Source organism: Nerophis lumbriciformis, linkage group LG26 (genome assembly GCF_033978685.3).
Source record: "Nerophis lumbriciformis linkage group LG26, RoL_Nlum_v2.1, whole genome shotgun sequence".
Taxonomy (NCBI): Eukaryota; Metazoa; Chordata; class Actinopteri; order Syngnathiformes; family Syngnathidae; genus Nerophis; species Nerophis lumbriciformis.
The window spans coordinates 10,033,079-10,050,290 of NC_084573.2; the positions used below are offsets into that span (position 1 = coordinate 10,033,079).

The 17,212-nt window shown below is 39.4% G+C and overlaps 1 protein-coding gene across 1 annotated transcript in view; it reads left to right on the forward strand.

Moving 5' to 3' along the window:
* The window catches only part of LOC133623929 (kinesin-like protein KIF26B), a 69,357-nt gene that overhangs the window by 31,748 nt on the left and 20,397 nt on the right, over window positions 1-17,212 (forward strand). The window contains exons 6-8 of the mRNA XM_061987424.2: window positions 1,881-2,057; window positions 2,928-3,021; window positions 14,356-14,627. Coding sequence (XP_061843408.2) covers window positions 1,881-2,057; window positions 2,928-3,021; window positions 14,356-14,627 — 543 coding nt within the window. The remainder of the gene's footprint in view (window positions 1-1,880; window positions 2,058-2,927; window positions 3,022-14,355; window positions 14,628-17,212) is intronic.

Consider the following 17,212-nt stretch of genomic DNA (forward strand, 5'->3'; position numbering starts at 1 on the left):
CAGACTCCTTATTAAACTTGTGACGTCTCGCGGGGCCAAACTGAAGACGCCGGAGGGCCACACTTGTCCCGCAGGCCACCTTAAATCAAGCAGCAGGCCACATAAAATGATGTAGCGGGTTACTTTAAATTGGGGGGCGGACCACATAAAATGACATAGCAAGCCACATTAAATTATGTGGCGTACCACATAAAATGAGATAGCAGTCCACTTCGAATTGTGCGGCGTACCACGTAAAATGACGTAGCGGGCCAGTGAAAATTGGGATTGGACCACATAAATGACGTAGCAGGCCAAACTGAAGACGCCGGAGGGCCACACTTGTCCCGCAGGCTACCTTAAATCAAGCAGCAGGCCACATAAAATGATGTAGCGGGTTTCTTTAAATTAGGGGGCGGACCACATAAAATGACATAGCAAGCCACATTAAATTATGTGGCGTACCACGTAAAATGAGATAGCAGGCCACTTCGAATTGTGCGGCGTACCATGTAAAATGACGTAGCGGGCCACTTTAAATTGGGATTGGACCACATAAATGACGTAGCAGACCACTCTGAATTGGGCAGCGTACCACATAAAATGACGTAGCGGGCCACTTTAAATTGAAAGGGGGACCCATTAATAACATAGCAGGCCATTTTAAACAATGCGGCGTCCCATGTAAAATATCACAGCGATCCACTTTAAATTGTGTGGCAGACCACATAAAATGATGTAGCAGGTCACTTTAAATAACACGGCATACCATATAAAATGACGCAGCGGGCCTCTTTAAATTATGCGGCATACCACATAAAATGACATAGATGGCCACTTTAAATTGGGCGACGAACCACAAAAAATTATGCTGCAGGCAAAATTTTAATTATGCGGCGTACCACATAAAATGACATAGCGAACCACTTTAAATTATGCGACATATCACATTAAATGATGCAGCGGGCCACATAAAAATACGTAGCTGTCCACTTTAAATTATGTGGCATACATAATTGACCTTAAATCATGCGGTGTACCAAAGAAAATGACGTAGCGGGCCATTTTAAATTAAGCGGCGTACCACATAAAATGACGTAGTGGGCCACTTTAAATTGGGCGGTTAACCACAAATAATTATGTTGCAGGCCACTTCAAATTATGTGGTGTACCATATTAAATTATGTGGTGTACTACATAAAATTACGTAGCGATCCACTTTAAATTGGCCTCCGAATCACAAAAAATTATGTAGCATACTACATAAAATGACATAGTGAACAACTTTAAATGTTGCCGCGGGCCATTTAAAAGGACGTAGCGGGTCACTTTAATTTATGCGGTGAACCACATAAAATGACGTTGCGGGCCACTTTAAATTGGGTGGCGGACCATATAAAATGACATTAAATTATGCGGCAAGGAGGGTAGAACGCTGTGTGCGTAGAGACACAGATTGCAGGTAATGTTTTGTTTCCCGGTTGTGACCCCAGGATGCAGAGACGGCATGTGAAGTGCAGGTAAAAATATATTTAATAACAAAACAAAAATAGTGCAGCAGGGAAGTGCACAGGAAGCGTCGGGAAAGCTATGCAATATGCGGCACAAAGCAGGAACAACCAGGAACAGGTGTATCCTGATTGCCAGGCAGGGAGAGGAGAGGGAGTCAGCACTCAGATAGAAGAAGTGGTGGCAAACAGGAAATGGAAAAAAAAATAAGAGTGCTGGATAGGAAATAAAACACAATAGCAGAAGATAAGATTAATAATTGTCGTGAAAAATCACGACAGCGCAAACCGAAATAAAGAGTCGTAAAATGAGTCCGAATGTGAGTCCATTTTTCCCGGCATCTCTATTAAAAACGTGAAGAAGCATTTTTAATACCTTCCTTTTGTTGGCAGGTGAAGGTGGTGCTGAGGGTGAACCCGACCACAAATGAGGGCCAACCTCCAGTCCTCCACGTTGACCCGGGCAAGAAGAGAGCCATCTTGTTGGAAAACCTGCACCAAAGCTCCTCCAGCAGGGACCTTCTCAAGGCGTTCCACTACGAAGCCGTTTATCCTCAGGACTCCACTCAGGTCTGATGCTTCATTCTGATCACCAGAAAATAGCAATTATTGCATTGGAAGATGATTTGATGTATATATATATATATATATATATATATATATATATATATATATATATAAATGATAAATGATAAATGGGTTATACTTGTATAGCGCTTTTCTACCTTCAAGGTACTCAAAGCGCTTTGACAGTATTTCCACATTCACCCATTCACACACACATTCACACACTGATGGCGGGAGCTGCCATGCAAGGCGCTAACCAGCAGCCATCAGGAGCAAGGGTGAAGTGTCTTGCCCAAGGACACAACGGACGTGACTAGGATGGTAGAAGGTGGGGATTGAACCCCAGTAACCAGCAACACTCCGATTGCTGACACGGCCACTTTACCAACTTCGCCGTATATATATATACACAGTATATATATATATATATATATACATACAGTATATATATACACAGTATATATATATATATATATATAAAAGGAAGATGATTTGATGTTTATATATATATATATATATACATATATATATATATATACACATACAATATATATATATATATACATACATACAGTATATATATATATATATATATATATATATATATATATATATATATATATATATATATATATATAAAAAGAAGATGATTTGATGTTTATATATATATATATATAAAAGGAAGATGATTTGATGTTTATATATATATATATATATATATATATATATATATATATATATATATATATATATATATATATATATATATATATATATATATATATATATATATATGTATATATATATGTAAATATATATATATAGCTGGCTTCCCTCACTCCTCTTTCGTACCATCTCCTTTGTGTCCTACAGACTGAGGTGTGTGCGGGCGTTCTGAATGATGTCATTCGCTGCGTGCTGAGTGGCAGCGATGGATGTGTGCTGGGTTTGGGCTGTGCTGACGTGGGTGAGTAATGACACACACTTGAAAATGAAAGTAAAAAAGCTTTTATCCATGCAACCCCCTCCTCTTATACCTGTGTCCCACTCCTGCTACTAGACACCCTTGCCTTATCACTTACACACCCTCTCCACTTATCTTCTCGTCAACCTTTATATCCATATCCTATCGTCTTATCAATATTCATATAATCTCGTATCTTCTCTCATCAACCTTCATATCCATCTCTTATCTTCTCATCAACCTTCATATCCATCTCTTATATTCTCATCAACCTTCACATCCATCTCGTATCTTCTTATCCATCTCCTATCTTCTCATCCACCTTCATATCCATATCCTATCTTCTCATCAACCTTCATATCCATCTCTTATCTTCTCATCAACCTTTATATCCATCTCTTATCTTCTCATCAACCTTTATATCCATCTCTTATCTTCTCATCAACCTTCATATCCATCTCTTATCTTCTCATCAACCTCCATATCCACCTCTTATCTTCTTAACAACCTTCATATCCATCTCCGATGTTCTTATTAACCTTCATATCCATCTCTTATCTTCTCATCAACCTTCATATCCATCTGTTATCTTCTCATCAACATTCATATCCATCTCTTATCTTCTCATCAACAGTCATATCCATATCTTATCTTCTCATCAACCTTCATATCCATCTCCAATGTTCTTATTAACCTTCATATCCATCTGTTATCTTCTCATCAACCTCCATATCCATCTCTTATCTTCTCATCAACCGTCATATCCATCTCTTATCTTCTCATCAACCTTCATATCCATCTCTTATCTTCTCATCAACATTCATATCCATCTCTTATCTTCTCATCAACCTTCATATCATATTGGTCGGGGGTTGGGTGGGGGGCGTGGTTAAGATATTTATATATATAAGAAATACTTGACTTTCAGTGAATTCTAGCTGTATATATATATATATATATATATATATATATATATATATATATATATATATATATATATATATATATATATATATATATGTATATATATATATATTTTTTATTACATATATATGTATACATATATATATATATATATATATATATATTTATATATATATATATATATATATATATATATATATATATATATATATATATATATATATATATATATATATATATAAATACTTGAATTTCAGTGTTCATTTATTTACACATATACACACATATAACACTCATCTACTCATTGTTAAGTTAAGGGTTGAATTGTCCATCCTTGTTCTATTCTCTGTCACTATTTCAGAACACACACATTATACAAATATACATTATAAAATCAATAAGAAAACGGGAGCTCTAATTTGGGAGTCTGAATTAGGATCAGAAGTTCCTATGTAAACATTGCGCACTCACGTCGCCTTTTTGTATTGATTACTGCAGCTGTGCACTGGATTCATTCACATATACAAACTACAACTCACAACACTTTAGAGTTAGGCTCCACCATCAGAATGTGTACTTAAACTTATAAAGATCACATGGATATTATTCAGTGAGTTGATTCACCAAAACTAACCTGTTATACAGGAGGAAAAAGCACACAGGACGTTTCAATTGTTCACAGACTGGTCGCGCTCATCAGAATGACAAGACACTTCCGGTCTGCAGGTGATAGCATTCAATTGGGAAGAAACGCCCTACTGCCCCCTACTGACCAATGTGAATACTGATAAATCTGTAATGACAACTCCAAAAACGAATTCAAACCACAAAATAAAATAAATAAATCAACACAAAAATGTGACACATTATGGGTGGGTCACATATGCATGTACAGTAGATGGCAGTATTGTCCTGTTTAAAAGTGTCACAACATTGCTGTTTACGGCAGACGAACTGCTTTACGGGGGACGAAAACTTGACTGCTGTTGTTGTGTGTTGTTACCGCGCTGGGAGGACGTTAATGAAACTGCCTAACAATAAACACACATAAGAAACTAAGAACTCGCTCTCGATCATTAGCTGTTTATATGGTGGGAAAGCGGACGTGAGAACAGGCTGTCAACACGTCACTCAGGCCCGCATGGAGCTGGAGGGGGCGTGGCCTCCAGCTCCGCCTGCATTTCGGGAGATTTTCGGGAGAAAATTTGTCCCGGGAGGTTTTCGGGAGAGGCGCTGAATTTCGGGAGTCTCTCGGAAAATCCGGGAGGGTTGGCAAGTATGCTTCATATCCATCTCTTATTTTCTCATCAACCTTCATATCCATCTCCAATGTTCTCATCAACCTTCATATCCATCTCTTATCTTCTCATCAACCTTCATATCCATCTCTTATCTTCTCATCAACCTTCATATCCATCTCTTATCTTCTCATCAATCTTCATATCTATCTCCAATGTTCTTATCAACCTTCATATCCATCTCTCATCTTCTCATCCACCTTCATATCCATCTCTTATCTTCTCATCAACCGTCATATCCATCTCTTATCTTTTCATTAACATTCATATCCATCTCTTATCTTCTCATAAACCTTCATATCCATCTCTTATCTTCTTATCAACCTTCATATCTGTCTCTTCTTTTCTTATCAACCTTCACATTCATCTTCTATCTTCTTACCAACCTTCATATCCATCTCTTATCTTCTTATCAACCTTCATATCCATCTCTTATTTTCTCATAAACCTTCATATCCATCTCTTATCTTCTTATCAACCTTCATATCCATCTCTTATCTTCTTATCAACCTTCATATCCATCTCTTATTTTCTCATAAACCTTCATATCCATCTCTTATCTTCTTATCAACCTTCATATCCATCTCTTATCTTCTCATCAACCTTCATATCCATCTCTTATCTTCTCATCAACCTTCATATCCATCTTCTATCTTCTTATCAACCTTCATATCCATCTCTTATCTTCTTATCAACCTTCATATCCATCTCTTATTTTCTCATAAACCTTCATATCCATCTCTTATCTTCTCATCAACCTTCATATCCATCTCTTATCTTCTCATCAACCTTCATATCCATCTCTTATCTTCTTATCAACCTTCATATCCATCTCTTATTTTCTCATAAACCTTCATATCCATCTCTTATCTTCTTATCAACCTTCATATCCATCTCTTATCTTCTCATCAACCTTCATATCCATCTCTTATCTTCTCATCAACCTTCATATCCATCTTCTATCTTCTTATCAACCTTCATATCCATCTCTTATCTTCTTATCAACCTTCACATCCATCTCTTATCTTCTCATCAACCTTCATATCCATCTCCAATCTTCTCATCAACCTTCATATCCATCTTCTATCTTCTTATCAACCTTCATATCCATCTTCTATCTTCTTATCAACATTCATATCCATCTCTTATCTTCTCATAAACCTTCATATCCATCTCTTATCTTCTTATCAACCTTCATATCTGTCTCTTCTTTTCTTATCAACCTTCACATTCATCTTCTATCTTCTTACCAACCTTCATATCCATCTCTTATCTTCTTATCAACCTTCATATCCATCTCTTATTTTCTCATAAACCTTCATATCCATCTCTTATCTTCTTATCAACCTTCATATCCATCTCTTATCTTCTCATCAACCTTCATATCCATCTCTTATCTTCTCATCAACCTTCATATCCATCTTCTATCTTCTTATCAACCTTCATATCCATCTCTTATCTTCTTATCAACCTTCACATCCATCTCTTATCTTCTCATCAACCTTCATATCCATCTCTTATCTTCTCATCAACCTTCATATCCATCTTCTATCTTCTTATCAACCTTCATATCCATCTTCTATCTTCTTATCAACCTTCATATCCATCTCTTATCTTCTTATCAACCTTCATATACATCTCCAATCTTCTTATCCATCTCTTATTTTCCATGGACTATTTGTCATTATTGGAAGCCACAAACAGCTGCTTAAAACATTCTCAATAACCTCTTTGGACACACCAAGTTAGAAAAACAAGAATTGTCGTCTTTTTTTTTAGTGCCATCTGATATTTTTCACATGCTAACAATAGCATGCTAGCTTTTAAAGCTAATTTTTACAGTCAAATTTTGGTACTTGACATGTGCGAACTGTTAGCATGGCAAAGTTAGCAAACATGCATGTGGATATTAGCATGCTAGTTTTGGGGGGCAAATTATGCAGCTATACACCTCAAAGTTATATATTTTGTTACCTGTTACATTTGTTGACAGTAGAGTGTTAGCCTTTTTTAATATACATCTCAGATTCATAGTTTGGTAATTGTTACCTTACTTGTTAACATTAGCATTCTTTTTTTTTTTTTTTTAGCTATCTTTAATCTACATCTCAAAGAGTCATATATTTTGTTAACTGACACGTGTTAACTGTTAGCATGTTAACAATAGCAACCAAGCATGTGGACCTTAGCAGGCTAGTTTTGCAGGTATACACCTCATAGTAATTTTTTGGTAATTGACACATGCTAACTGTTAGCATGTTAAAATAAGCATGTACGCATGTGGACATTAGCATGCAAATATTTAGGAAAATTTTGCATGTATCCTACTTCGTAGTGATATTTTGGTAATTGATACGTGCCAACTGTTAGCATGTTAAAGTTAGCATGTGGACATTAGCATGCAAGTTTTTTGGCAAATGTTGCAGGTATACACCTCATACTCATATTTTGGTAATTGATATGTGCTAACTGTTAGCATGCTAAAGTTAGCATGTAAACATGTGGACATTAGCATGCATGTTTTTTGACAAATTTTGCAGGTATACACCTCATAGTAATTTTTTGGTAATTGACACATACTAACTGTTAGCATGTTAAAATAAGCATGTACACATGTGGACATTAGCATGCAAATATTTTGGAAAATTTTGCATGTATCCTACTTCGTAGTGATATTTTGGTAATTGATACGTGCCAACTGTTAGCATGTTCAAGTTAGCATGTGGACATTAGCATGCAAGTTTTTTGGCAAATGTTGCAGGTTATACACCTCATACTCATATTTTGGTAATTGATATGTGCTAACTGTTAGCATGCTAAAGTTAGCATGTAAACATGTGGACATTAGCATGCATGTTTTTTGACAAATTTTGCAGGTATACACCTCATAATAATTTTTTGGTAATTGACACATGCTAACTGTTAGCATGTTAAAATAAGCATGTACGCATGTGGACATTAGCATGCAAATATTTTGGCAAATTTTGCATGTATCCACTTCGTAGTGATATTTTGGTAATTGATACGTGCCAACTGTTAGCATGTTAAAGTTAGCATGTGGATATTAGCATGCAAGTTTTTTGGCAAATGTTGCAGGTATACACCTCATACTCATATTTTGGTAATTGATATGTGCTAACTGTTAGCATGCTAAAGTTAGCATGTAAACATGTGGACATTAGCATGCATGTCTTTTTGACAAATTTTGCAGGTATACACCTCATAGTCACATTTTGGTAATTGACATGTGCTTTTTGAAACTTTGAAACTTTTATTAGTAGATTGCACCGTTCAGTACATATTCCGTACAATTGACCACTAAATGGTAACACCCGAATGAGTTTTTCAACTTGTTTAAGTCGGGGTCCACGTAATCAATTCATGGTAAACTGTTAGCATGCAAGTTTTTTGGCAAATTTTGCAGGTATACACCTCATAGTTATATTTTGTCACTTGTTACAATAATCGTTAACATTAGCATGCTAGCTTTTTTAATAAACATCTCCGTCATATATTTTGGTATTTGATACATTACTCGTTAACATTAGCATGTGAACTTTTTCATTTTTTTTAAACTATTTTTAATATACATCTCAGATTTATATTTTGGTACTTAGCATGTGATGTTAGCATGTTAAAGTTAGCATGTAAGCATGCGGACATTATCATGCTATTTTTTGGGCCAAATTTTGCAGGTATAAACTAGCATTATATTAGCATGTGAGTGTTTTTTTCTTTTTCTTTTCTTTTTAATATACATCTCAGAGTAATATTTTGTTACTTGGCACATGCTAACTGTTTCATGCTAGTTTTTGTATCTCCTTTTGTGGACATACCCTCAAGAGTCATATGTTTTGTTACCTGTTGCTATCTGGCTAGCCAGCTAATTGTTAGCATTTCAGTTCGACTTTGGCTTTTCAGCCTTCACACGCAGTTTCTACCCAAAATTGCTCACCTTCACCCTTCTCTGCCCCTGCAACCAAACGGCTGTTCATGCAGGAACAGCCGCTAATTTTTGTGGAGTGATTTTGAATATGAAACATATGTCCCTTACAGAGGACGCACACGCATTGTTGTCTCGCAAGTGGCTATAATATCGTTCATGAATGACATCATCCACAAAAACATACACTGCTCAATGGAAAACATCCACAACACACTTTTGATTGCATTTTGGGAACGCTCTGAGCTTGGACGACTGCAAAATGTTGCCATTAAACATATGGACGCCCTGCACTTAGCCTTGCTGGGAGGGACTATTAAATCGACCACACACACACACACACACACACACACACACACACACACACACACACACACACACACACACACACACACACACACACACACACACACACACACATATGCACGGGACAGAATCTCCTTGGAACTGCTCCCTCACATGACACCACTCTACGTAAATGAATTAGATGTCTGATGCAGACTATTGATATCAGTCTCTTACCCACAGTACTATCCACTCAGAATAACAAACTAAAGAATACCTCTCAGAAAAACTAATAGCATTCACACTTTATTATAATACACCAAAATTCATCTACCGTATTTTCCGGACTATAAGGCGCACTTAAAATCCTTGTTTTTTCAGTGCCCCTTATAAACCGTTGTGCCTAATGGACGGAATAATTCTGGTTCTGCTTACCGACCTCGAAGCAATTTTATTTGGTACATGGTGTAATGATAAGTGTGACTAGTAGATGGCAGTCACACATAAAAGATACGTGTAGACTGTCATGACGTGGAGGTTTTCGCAACTTAAAGGGGAACATTATCACCAGACCTATGTAAGCGTCAATATATATCTTGATGTTGCAGAAAAAAGACCATATATTTTTTTAACCGATTTCCGAACTCTAAATGGGTGAATTTTGGCGAATTAAACGCCTTTCTAATATTCGCTCTCGGAGCGATGACGTCACGTTGTGACGTCACATCGGGAGGCAATCCGCCATTTTCTCAAACACCGAGTCAAATCAGCTCTCATTAGTTTCACCTGCCTCATTTGTTCGGGACACGCACCTGCTTTAATCAGGAGATTATTATTTAAGCCTGTGGTTGCCAGTTAGTCGGTCTGGCGACATTGCTCTGTACATTGATTGTTTCATGCTCTTTCCTTGCCATAGTTTGATGCTTGTTCCATGCCTTGTCAAAGAAAGTTTTGTTTATTCATGCCACAGTTAGCGAGTTTTTTTTGTTACATGTCCATAGTTTATGCTACGTCTTAGCTTCTGTTTCCTGCGTTACGTTGTGCCTTCGCCTTGTGCGCCTTTTTGTTTTCACCTTTTTGAGAGGAGAATAAATATGTTCCTACCTTCTACCGTTGTCCGGAAAAGTCTGTTTGCATCCTGGGAGAACAATCCTCGCATTAAAGTGGAACATTATCACAATTTCAGAATGGTTAAAACCATTAAAAATCAGTTCCCAGTGGCTTATTATATTTTTCGAAGTTTTTTAAAAAATTTTACCCATCACGCAATATCCCTAAAAAAAGCTTCAAAGTGCCTGATTTTAACCATCGTTATAAACACCCGTCCATTTTCCTGTGACGTCACATAGTGAAGCCAACACAAACAAACATGGCGGAAAGAACAGCAAGCTATAGCGACATTAGCTCGGATTCAGACTCAAATTTCAGCGGCTTAAGCGATTCAACAGATTACGCATGTATTGAAACGGATGGTTGTAGTGTGGAGGCAGGTAGCGAAAACGAAATTGAAGAAGAAACTGAAGCTATTGAGCCATATCGGTTTGAACCGTATGCAAGCGACACGACAGCCAGCGACACGGGAGAAAGCGAGGACGAATTCGGCGATCGCCTTCTAACCAACGATTGGTATGTGTTTGTTTGGCATTAAAGGAAACTAACAACTATGAACTAGGTTTACAGCATATGAAATACATTTGTCAACAACATGCACTTTGAGAGTGCAGACAGCCCAGTTTTCATCAATTAATATATTCTGTAGACATACCCTCATCCACTCTCTTTTCCTGAAAGCTGATCTGTCCAGTTTTGGAGTTAATGTCAGCAGGCCTGGGAAGCTAGGGTCGATAGGGGGTTTAGCTCGCTCGTCTGCGGGAACAAACCGCCGCTATTGCTTGCCGTGCTACCGAGGGCCTTTGTCCCTGAATTGCTCACACACTCCGGCAGATTCAATGGGGGTCTGGCGGCAGATTTCTTTGACTTGATCGTTGGAAATGCATCTGCTTTGAGTGTCGCAGGATATCCACACATTCTTGCCATCTTTGTCGTAGCATAGCTTTCGTCGGTAAAGTGTGCGGAACAAACGTCCAATTTCTTGCCACTTTCGCATCTTTGGGCCACTGGTGCAACTTGAATCCGTCCCTGTTCGTGTTGTTACACCCTCCGACAACACACCGACGAGGCATGATGTCTCCAAAGTACGGAAAACAGTCGAAAAAACGGAAAATAACAGCTGATTTGACTCGGTGTTTGAGAAAATGGCGGATTGCTTCCCGATGTGACGCCACGTTGTGACGTCATCGCTCCGAGAGCGAATATTAGAAAGGCGAAAATTCGCCAAAATTCACCCATTTAGAGTTCGGAAATCGGTTAAAAAAATATATGGTCTTTTTTCTGCAACATCAAGGTATATATTGACGCTTACATAGGTCTGGTGATAATGTTCCCCCTTAAAACAGTTAGCTCCATCTTTTGACACTTCTTCCGCTCCCGTCCTTGCACGCTACACCGCTACAACAAAGATGACGGGGAGAAGACGCTGTCGAAGGTGAGCCACGTAAATAAGACCGCCCACAAAACGGCGCATCCGGAAGCGACTGTCAGAAAGCGGCTTGAAGATGATCTGTAAAACATCATCTATGCAACATTTTGACCAAAGAACCACCATTACATGTTATGTAGACCACAAGGAAGTGGTATCCTTAATGCGCCCTATAATCCGGTGCGCTTTATATTTGAAAAAAGATAAATAGACCCTTCATCGGCAGTGCGCCTTATAATCCGGTGCACCCTATGATACGGAAAATACCGTATTTATTAATACTATACTCTGTAGCGTTTTTTTGTCCGCCTCTAACTCCCAAACCGTCTGTCCGATTGATCCCGTCCAAGCATCAAAACGTTCAGCGCTTTCAGGACATTCAACAAACGTTCCCCAATACTAGCGGTTTTACAGTAAATTATCATTTTTCTTTCCACTACTCCTCCCACATTTTTTAACTAACCTCAACCATTCCTCCATTAAAACATTTGTCTTGTATAGGACAATACAACTTGCTATTTTTAAACCCCAAAAATTCACAGTTCTTACAATATTCATGATTTTCCATTGATTGGGCACTCCTCCCACCATTCTCGCTTACGGTCGCCATTTATTCCCCACGTAAAAATAACCTCGACTGCAAGTAGATATTCCAGACTATCAAAAAAATATATTTGTTGTAGTAAAAAACAACATGTACTTAGTCTGAAATTAGCAAAAAAGCAATGCTTTCGCTCAATCGTTCCCTTTAACATTCAAAGTTGGACATTGTTTTGACAGGGAGGCAGTTTGGCTGAGAGGATAACACACATGCCTTTCATCCCAAGGGACTAAAAAAACGAATCTTTCTTTAAAAATGTTTGTATCTGAGTCATATAAATAAATAAATACATTTTATTGTAAAAAAAACAACAACATTGATTTGTACCTGAAATTAGCCAAAAAGTCTTTGGGGGACCTACCATGTGCTCCTGACTTTGCGGGATGTCCTATGTGCTCCTAATTTTGGGGGACGTACCACGTGGTTCTGACTTTGGGGGTACGTACCATGTGTTCCTGACATTGGGGGACCTACCATGTGCTCCTGACTTTGTGGGATGTCCTATGTGCTCCTAACTTTGGGGGACGTACCACGTGGTTCTGACTTTGGGGGGATGTCCCATGTGGTCTTGACTTTGGGGGTCGTACCATGTGCTCCTGACTTTTGGGGACCTACCATGTGCTCCTGACTTTGCGGGATGTCCTATGTGCTCCTAACTTTGGGGGACGTACCATGTGGTTCTGACTTTGGGGGTACGTACCATGTGTTCCTGACATTGGGGGACCTACCATGTGCTCCTGACTTTGCGGGATGTCCTATGTGCTCCTAACTTTGGGGGACGTACCACGTGGTTCTGACTTTGGGGGGGATGTCCCATGTGGTCTTGACTTTGGGGGTCGTACCATGTGCTCCTGACTTTGGGGGACCTACCATGTGCTCCTGACTTTGGGGGATGTCCCATGTGGTCTTGACTTTGGGGGTCGTACCATGTGCTCCAGACTTTGGGGGACGTACCACGTGGTTCTGACTTTGGGGAATTAATCACATGGTCCTGACTTTGGGGGACGTACCACATGGTCCTGACTTTGGGGGACGTACCAGGCGGTCCTGACTTTGGGGGACGTACCACGTGCTCCTGACTTTGGGGGATGTACCATGTGGTCCTGACTATGGGGGAGCTAACATGTGCTCCTGACTTTGGGGGACCTACCATGTGCTCCTGACTTTGAGGGATGTCCTATGTGCTCCTAACTTTTGGGGACGTACCATGTGGTTCTGACTTTGGGGGATGTACCATGTGGTCCTGACATTGGGGGAGGTCCCATGCGGTCCTGACTTTGGGGGATGTCCCATGCGGTCCTGACTTTGGGGGACGTACCATGCGGTCCTGACTTTGGGGGACGTACCACGTGCTCCTGACTTTGGGGGATGTCCCATGTGGTTCTGACTTTGGGGGATGTCCTACGTGGTCCTGACTTTGGGGGAGGTAACATGTGCTCCTGACTTTGGGGGACCTACCATGTGCTCCTGACATTAGGGGACCTACCATGTGCTCCTGACATTGGGGAACCTACCATGTGCTCCTGACTTTGCGGGACGTCCCATGTGCTCCTGACTTTGGAGGACGTACCATGTGCTCCTGACTTTGGGGGACATTCCATCTGCTCCTGACTTAGAGGGACGTACCATGTGGTCCTGACTTTGGGGACGCACCATGCGGTCCTGACTTTGGGGGACGTACCATGTGGTCCTGACTTTGGGGGCCGTCCCACGTGGTCCTGACTTCCTGTACCGGCTCGTCCTGCAGGCTGCTGGTCCAGCATGCTGGGAAACGCCGACAGCGTCCACACGCTGGGACTGATTCCGTGCGCCATCTCCTGGCTGTACGGCGCGGTGGACAAGCGGCGGGAGAAGACGTGGACGGACATGACGGTGTGGGTGTCTGCTGTGGAAGTGTGCTGTGGAGAAGAGGACACCTTGAGGGACCTCCTTGGGGACCTTTCTCCCTCTCGGGGCCACAACCAAGACCACCTCAGGGGCCACCTTCGGCTGCAGGAGGACCACGTCGCCGGCATGCAGGTGGAAAAACACACCTGTGGGCTGCAGCCAAGCATTATTTTAGTCTATCGATTAGTTTATGTTGAATAAAAACAAACACTTCCTGGCTTCGATGCCTATTTTTTATAAATAGTTTAAATAAACAACTTATCTTGCTTCTTTTTTCTAACGAATACATGTTGCAAGAGTTGTATACTTTCAAAATAAAGTGCATGATTAATCTAGGTGCGTTCCTGATTAATGCAATCATTTTTCCAGGTTAGTCACACAATTTAAGTTTTGACGTCCCCAGTTTGTTTGTAAAGCTGGTCAGTATTTGTCAGCTGGATTTTCAAACAATTGCTTCGTAACAAAACAGTTGTTAACCCTTGAAGGTGCGAAGGGAAAGATGTCGTTCGAGTCGTCAGCTAGCTAAGTCGTGGTTACGTGTGTGTTCGCCAAAATCGGTTTGGGGTCACTTGACACGTACACTCATTTGGGGCGTGAATCTTTGGCCACCTCACGACTCCGATTCCCGGGGCGAAGATTAGATTCACATTGGATTCTCGATTCAAACATCATTTTAATGAAACTTTTTCTAAACAGGTTTCATGTTAGAACAGATCCTTCTGCTTGAGATGGCTTTAAAAAAAACATACATTTCTTAGAATTATGAATCAATTTAGAATTGGTGTTAATAGGAATCACTATTCGGATGTGAATCGATTATTTTGTGCACCCCTTGTCACGGCTGGTTAAACCTTATGTTGCGTTTTGTTAGTGTTCTCCGGTGTTTAGTATTTTAGTTCCTGCCCTGTGCTTTTATTTTGGCGGGATTTCCGGTTTTGTTGGTGTTTTCCTGTGGATGCTTCACTTCTGTCCCGGAGCATTTCTCCTCACTTGTTAGCTGTTAGCAATCAAGACTATTTAAGTTGATCCTTTTGCTACCTTCGTTGTCGGGACATTATTATCTGTTCACTGGGCTACAGAGGTTCCTTTTGATGCTAAGCCCAAATATGTACTCGTGAGTATTTTTGCTGGGTTTCAGTTTGTTTTGTTTTGTTATCTTCATAGACTGTCAAGTGACATTTTAACGGCACTAAATCTACATAAAACAGCAAATTCATTTTTAAATCTGAAGAACTCAAATAAAAAGAGTAAATAAACATCACAACGCGTCGCTTGACACTCCTCTTCCTCACATATTGATGTGGGCTAATTGACAGGCTAACAAAAAAAACAGAATGGCGGCCATTTTACACTCGCAACAATGTTTAACAAATTACATTTTAACGGCACTGAATCGACGAAAAACTGGAAATCCTTTTTTAAAATGTGAAGAACTCAAATAAAAAGATTAAATAAACATCACAAGGCCTCGCTTGGCACCCCTCCTCCTCACATATTGATGTGGTCTAATCGACAGGCTAACAAAACAGAATGGCGGCCATTTTACACTTGCAACAATGTTTAACAAATGACATTATAACGGCACTAAATCGACGTAAAAGAGCAAATTCTTTTTTTAAATCTGAAGAACTCAAATAAAAAGAGTAAACAAACATCACAACGCCCCGCTTGACACCCCTCCTCCTCACATATTGACGTGGTCTAATTGACAGGCTAACAAAACACAGAATGTCGGCCATTTTACACTCGCAACAATGTTTAACAAATGACATTTTAACTGCATTAAATCGTCGTAAAACAGCAAATTCATTTTTAAAATCTGAAGAACTCAAAAAGAGAAAATAAACATCCACGACGCCTCGCTTGACACCCCTCCACACATATTGATGTGGTCTAATTGACAGGCTAACAAAACAGAATGGCGGCCATTTTACACTCGCAACAATGTTTAACAAATGACATTATAACGGCACTAAATCGACGTAAAACAGCAAATTCATTTTTAAAATCTGAAGAACTCAAAAAGAGAAAATAAACATCACAACGCCTTGGCACCTCTTCTCCTCACATATTGATGTGGTCTAATTGACATGCTAACAGAAGGCAGAATGGCGGCCATTTTACACTCGCAACAATGTTTAACAAGTGACATTTTAACGGCACTAAATCGACGTAAAACTGCAAATCCTTTTTTAAATCTGAAGAACTCAAATAAAAAGAGTAAATAAACATCACAACGCCCCGCTTGACACCCCTCCTCTTCACATATTGATGTGGTCTAATTGACATGCTAACAAAACGCAGAATGTCGGCCATTTTACACTCGCAACATGGACATTTTAACGGCACTAAATCGACGTAAAACAGCAAATCCATTTTTAAAATCTGAAGAACTCAAAAAGAGAAAATAAACATCACAACGCCTTGGCACCTCTTCTCCTCACATATTGATGTGGTCTAATTGACAGGCTAACAAAACAGAATGGCGGCCATTTTACACTCGCAACAATGTTTGACAAATGACATTTTAACGGCACTAAATCGACATAAAACAGCAAATTAATTTTTAAAATCTGAAGAACTTAAATAAAAAGAGAAAATAAACACATTTCACCATTTTTAGTAGTGATGACTCAGCACTAGTGAACAAAAGTATGGAGAAGACTGCACTTTCATTTGTTCCATCAGGTGTTTGGGAGTCTCTGATATTTTTTATT